This window comes from Eurosta solidaginis, chromosome 3, assembly GCF_040869045.1.
Source record: "Eurosta solidaginis isolate ZX-2024a chromosome 3, ASM4086904v1, whole genome shotgun sequence".
Lineage (NCBI taxonomy): Eukaryota > Metazoa > Arthropoda > Insecta > Diptera > Tephritidae > Eurosta > Eurosta solidaginis.
Genome location: NC_090321.1, coordinates 59,227,929 through 59,234,525, shown reverse-complemented (window position 1 = coordinate 59,234,525; position 6,597 = coordinate 59,227,929). Strand labels below are relative to the sequence as shown.

The 6,597-nt window shown below is 38.3% G+C and overlaps 1 protein-coding gene across 1 annotated transcript; it reads right to left on the bottom strand.

The window, feature by feature from the left end:
• Nucleotides 1–4,836: 4,836 nt before the first annotated feature.
• sPLA2 (secretory Phospholipase A2) lies at nucleotides 4,837–5,851 on the bottom strand. The gene is made up of 2 exons (XM_067777481.1): nucleotides 5,433–5,851; nucleotides 4,837–5,369 (listed from the first exon to the last, which is right to left on the bottom strand). The coding sequence occupies exons 1-2, from the start codon at nucleotides 5,738–5,740 to the stop codon at nucleotides 5,120–5,122; spliced, it is 558 nt and encodes a 185-aa protein (XP_067633582.1). The 5' UTR covers nucleotides 5,741–5,851; the 3' UTR covers nucleotides 4,837–5,119.
• Nucleotides 5,852–6,597: the final 746 nt, after the last annotated feature.

Below are 6,597 nucleotides of genomic sequence, written 5' to 3'. Positions count from 1 at the left end.
ATGCCATAAGTCGAATTAAAATTTTCCAATCCTTGTGAAATTTGGTAGGGGCTTAGATTCTAGGACGATATCTGTTTTCTGTGAAAAAGGGCGAAATCGGTTGAAGCCACAGTTTGTATACACAGTCGACCGTCTTTCCTTCCGCTCGGCCGTTAACACGATAACTTGAGCAAAAATCGATATATCTTTACTAAACTCAGTTCACGTACTTATCTGAACTCACTTTGTATTGGCATAAAAAATAGCCGAAATCCGACTATGACCACGCCCACTTTTTCGATATCGAAAATTACGAAAAATGAAAAAAATGCCACAATTCTATTCTAAATACGAAAAAAGGGATGAAACATTGTAATTGGATTGGTTTATTGACGCAAAATATAACTTTAGAAAAAACTTTTTAAAATGGGTGTGACTTACTTACTTACTTAATTGGCGCTTAACCGTCTAAACGGTTATGGCCGTCCAACAAGGCGCGCCAGTCGCTCCTTCGCTCCGCCAACCGGCGCCAATTGGTCACACCAAGGGAGTTTAAATCGTTTTCCACCTGGTCCTTCCAACGGAGTGGGGGCCGCCCTCTACCTCTGCTTCCATAGGCGGGTTCCGATAGAAACACTTTCTTGGCCGGAGCATCATCTTTCATTCGCATAACATGGCCTAGCCAGCGCAGCCGCTGCGTTTTAATTCGCTGGACTATGTTGATGTCTGCGTATAGCTCGTACAGCTCATCATTAAATCTTCTTCGGTACTCGCCATCGCCAACGTGTAGAGGTCCATAAATCTTTCGAAGAACTTTTCTCTCGAACACTCCCAAAGCCGCTTCATCTGCTGTTGTCATGGTCCATGCTTCTGCCCCATATAGCAGGACGGGTACGATAAGTGACTTGTAGAGTATGATTTTCGTTCGCCGAGAGAGGACTTTACTTTTCAATTGCCTACCTAGTCCAAAGTAGCATTTATTGGCAAGATTGATTCTTCGCTGGATTTCAGTGCTGATGTTGTTGCTAATGTTGATGCTGGTTCCCAAATAAACGAAGTCTTTTACTATTTCGAAATTATGGCTGCCAACAGTAGCGTGGTTGCCAAGGCGCATATGCGCTGACTCTTTGCTCGATGACAGCAGGTACTTCGTTTTGTCCTCATTCACCATCAAACCCATCTTTACCGCTTCTTTTTCCAGCTTGGAGTAAGCAGAACTAACAGCGCGGGTAAGTAGAAGAAAATGAGAAAGTTCTGCAGGGCGAAATCAAAAGCCCTTGGAATCTTGGCAGGAATACTGCTCGTGGTATTACATATATAAATAAATTAGCGGTACGCGACAGATGATGCTCTGGGTCACCCTGGTCCACATTTTGGTCGATATCTCGAAAACGCCTTCACATATACAACTACCACCCTTTTAAAACCCTCATTAATACCTTTAATTTGATACCCATATCGTACAAACACATTATAGAGTCACCCCTGGTCCACCTTTATGGCGATATCTCGAAAAGACGTCCACCTATAGAACTAAGGCCCACTCCCTTTTAAAATACTCATTATCACCTTTCGTTTGATACCCATATTGTACAAACAAATTCTAGAGTCACCGCTGGTCCACCTTTATGGCGATATCGCGAAAAGTCGTCCACCTATAGAACTAAGGCCCACTCCCTTCTAAAACACTCATTAACACCTTTCATCTGATACCCATATCCTACAAACAAATTCTAGAGTCACCCCTGGTCCACCTTTATGGCGATGTCTCGAAAAAGCGTCCACCTATAGAACTAAGCCCACGCCCCTTTAAAATACTCATTAACACCTTTCGTTTGATACCCATATTGTACAAACAAATTCTAGAGTCAGCCCTGGTCCACCTTTATGGCGATATCCCTAAATGGCGTCCACCTATAGAACTATGGCCCACTCCCTCTTAAAATACTCTTTAATACCCTCCATTTGATACCCATGTCATACAAACACATTCCAGGGTTACCCTAGGTTCATTTTCCTACATGGTGATTTTCCCTTATTTTGTATCCACAGCTCTCAGCTGAGTATGTAAGGTTCGGTTACACCCGAACTTAGCCTTCCTTACTTGTTATATTTATTCTCTTTGTTAGTAAGTCATCATCATAGTTTTCGATGAATGCATGGCACAAGAACAGCGCTAAACGCCATTGACACGCAGACAAATTAGCAGTTAATCATAGCACGTTGTTGGGCGTTACTTCCCCGTGTAAAAAAGTAGACCCCGAATTGTCTGAGTGATTTCCCGGTATCGGTACAGTTCCGAAACGAAATATCTAAACCAGAAATCATTTAGTAGGGTGTGCTACAGCGCTGTGTTCCAATAATTATACTCAGCGTGCTTTGCACATAGAGTATATTAACTTTGATTGGATAACGGTTGGTTGTACAGGTATAAAGGAATCGAGATAGATATAGACTTCCATATTCAAAATCAGCAGTATCGAAAAAAATTTGATTGAGTCATGTCCGTCCGTCCGTCCGTTAACACGATAACTTGAGTAAATATTGAGATATCTTCACCAAATTTGGTACACGAGCTTATCTGGACCCAAAATAGATTGGTATTGAAAATGAGCGAAATCGGATGATAACCACGCCCACTTTTTATATATATAAAATTTTAGAAAACACAAAAAACCTGATTATTTAGTAAATAATACACCTAGAATATTGAAATTTGACATGTGGACTGATATTGAGACTCTTGATAAAAATTTGGAAAAAAAATGTTAAAATGGGCGTGGCACTATAAGGAATGTTATGAAGAAAAATTAACGAAATCGGTTAAGGACCACGCCCACTTTTATATAAAAGATTTTTAAAAGGGTCTTAGCCGAAAATAATAAGCTATATCTTAGCGAGAAAGGGCTTTGTATCAATAGAATTTTACATTCTAAATTGAATTATAACATTAAATTGGAAAACACTAAAATTTTTGAAAATGGGTGTGGCACCGCCCCTTTTATGACTAAGCAATTTTCTATGTTTCCGGAGCCATAACTCGAAGAAAAATTAACATATCGTAATGAAATTGTGTACACATATTTTCCTTATAGCAGAAAATATTTCTATTAAAAATGGGCGGGATCGGTTGAAGACCACGGCAACTTAGATATAAAAGAAGTTTAAAAGGGTCGTAGACTAGAATAATAAGCTATATCTTAGCTAGAAATAGTTTTGAATCAATGATATTTCACTTATCAAGTTTTATTGTAAGAGGAAATGGGGAGACATTTTTTTTTAAAACGGGCGGTGCCACGTGTTATGTAGAAAAGTAATTTATCTGAAATGAAATGTACAATTGAAGCTCACGCTGAGTATATAATGTTCGGTTACACCTGAACCTAGACACCTTTACTTGTTAAAACCTAAGGCAAGACTCGTTTTCCAAAAAAAAAAAAAAAAACACATAAAGAACAAACATGATTCAGGTGGAAATATTTCAAATTCCCTTTATGTTACCAATTGACCTCAGTTATCCCTGCTAAGAAACGATTGGCGTGATTTGCTTGACGTCCAATTAAGTAGCGTACAAGAATTCTGAGTTCACACGACCTCAGGGTGGCTTTTTAGGGAAAGTAAGAATACATTTTGAGCATAGCTTATCTTTGTTGTTGTTTATGCGTCCCCCATAGAGATATGGATGTAAGATGCGTGGGTTGCTCAATACAATGGATTAGATGGTTGGTGCGTTGCGTACGTTGGGATTGATTCTGTGTAAGTAAGAGTTTAACATGTTATAACGTACAGATCAAAATTGGGCTAGATTGAAGCACGTCTTCCTTGAAAGTCTGCTTTTATAGATGAAGTTGAGCGCTTTCTCACGCTCCTGAATTCCGAATGTCTTCGTCCTCTTAACTGTCTTGCAGGTGGAGCCATATAAAACAATTGTTCCAGTTCCTTGAGTTTTAACAGAAACTGTCTGTTTTTTCTCCTTTATGAAGGGTGTTTCCGCCCAAAATGAATGTCCAATAGTTCCGTTATCTTCCCCATTCCGCTATCTCGCCCATTTTTTCTATAAATATTTCCTGCTATAGGGAAAATTTATGTACCCAATTTTATTACGATCCGTTAATTTTTCTTCGAGTTATGGCTCCCGAAACATAGAAAATTGCTTAGTAATTAAAGGGGCGGTGCCACGCCCATTTTAAAAAATTTGAAGTTTTTCCTATTTATTGTTATAGTTCCGCTTGGGAAATGAAATACCATTGATATAAAGCTCTTTTTTGCAAAGATATAGCTTATTATTTTCGTCTACGACCTTTTTAAAAATCTTTTATATAAAAGTGGGCGTAGTCCTTAACCGATTTCGTTAATTTTTCTTCAAAGCATTCCTTATAATAAAGGCAACCTCTTTGTCGAATTTTGTTACGATAGGTTTAACGATTTTTGATTTATGTTTAATAATATTTGTAAAATTGATTTTATCACAAGTGGACGGTGCCACGCCCATTTAAAATTTTTTTTTCAAATTTTTATCAATAGTCTCTATATGAGTCCACATGTCAAATTTCAACATTCTAGGTGTATTATTTACCAAATAATCAGGTTTTTTGTGTTTTCCAAAATGTTATATATATAAAAAGTGGTCGTGGTTATCACCCGATTTCGCTCATTTTCAATACCAATATATTCTGGATTCAGATAAGCTCGTGCACCAAATTTGGCGAAGATATCGCAATATTTACTCAAGTTATCGTGTCAACGGGCGAACGCACGGACAGACATGGCTCAATCAAATTTTTTTTCGATACTTATGGGTTGCCCTTCATTTAAAGAGCTGGTTGCGTCCTTCATAAAAAAAACTTAGGTTCAAAATTAAATTCATTTTATTTTGCAGAAATTTGCTTTATTTCAAAAAATTAAAATTTTGCACGCAAAATTTTCTTTATATAAAATACGTTATCTATTTTAGTAGGCGCAATTTCAACGCACATCGAATTTGGTCATAATGGGAGTATTATATAAAGTTATCGTGCGGACAAACTTAATCAACTTTTTCTTTTCTATAACAAACTACCGGCCGGAGAATAAAAGAAATACACTGCGTGTCCTTTGCACAGCTGAATATACAAAAAATTTACTCAACCCCGAGGTGAGCTTAGCGCTTAGAAGTATAAAAGGGCATGTCGTAAAACTGCCATATTTTTGGACGATTTTTATAAATCCCGTATCGGATACAACGTTGCCCAAATGTCCCATTTTGATGCTCCAGACATCTGACAATCGGATGGCCAAATGCGAAGCATTTACCACGTGTACCAAAGTAGACGCGTCCTAATATATTTGCCACCATATCTCTTAAGGATTGCAAACAATTTAGGAATTTTTGTTCACAAGTGCACTTCAAACTGAAAGTATTTATGTACATTAATACCTCTTTCGACTCAACTGTATGATATTCTAAAACTTACATAGGAAAGAAACCATTGTTATTCAGGCCATGCAAAGTCTGACGCGGCTCCAATATTTCTTCACAGTGATCGTGATCTCGACAGCACATATCCACCTCACGTTGTGTTCCTAAATCATTGTAATTGGCTGCGGTATTTCCGGGCCCACACCATTTTGTACCTGGTGCGGTAAGGCCCGTGTAAGGAATAGGTGGTAATGCTTGGTTATAGATATCTTCTTCTTCGAATATTGAATCATCCTCAAAGGCACTGACTGTGATGAGAAGCAGTAATGGGATGATACAAAATTTTGGTATAATGAAACCCATACTAGGTACTTTGTAAATTGTTAATAAAGTAAATGAAATTGCAAAAGCGTTGTGCACCTCAGCAGCTGTTAAAGCTGATTTCTGTGAAAGCCCGATGACCTTAAACGCGACTGAGGCTGATAAGCCGGGATGACGTTGACCTTATACCGAAATTTCAATGTAATAAATGTTTAATTACGGATAAGCTGTTGCTCTTATGTAAGCACAGGGTACGTAGTATGTACACATGTATTTACAAAAAAAAAAAAAAAATAAATGTAAGGCGCGATAACTTCCGAAGAGATTTTAGGCCGAGCTTCTCTTCCAATTTGCGTCGTGCTCCTCTTAATTTTCCCTACAAATTAGCTGGACGGGACCTACATGTTTTATGCCGACTCCGAACGGCATCTGCAAGGCAGATGAGTTTCCACTGAGAAATTTTCATGGCAGAAATTCACTCGGAGCGCTTGCGAAATACTGCCGAGGGGCGACCCCGCTTAGAAAAATTTTCTTCTAATGGAAAACCTTATTTCTAAAATTTTGATGTTGCTTTGCCCGGGGTGTGGACCCAGGGCATACGGTGTGGTAGGCGGAGCACGCTACCATCACACCACGGTGGCCGACACACATGCACTTACTTGCATTAATATATGATCATTTATTAAGAACCTTATTCGAGGGATTTACATATACTAGCAAGTACCCGGCTTACTTCGTTACGCCGCAAAAAGTAAATCTATTAAGTTTTTGCTATTTGGGTATAGTTTAAAAGAAGAGATACAAACACATATGTCATTTATTTTTTCTGCTACGAAGGTAATAGTGTTGTATGAAATGCCAACACTTTTAAATTCGTTAGCGTTATAAACGATTTATTA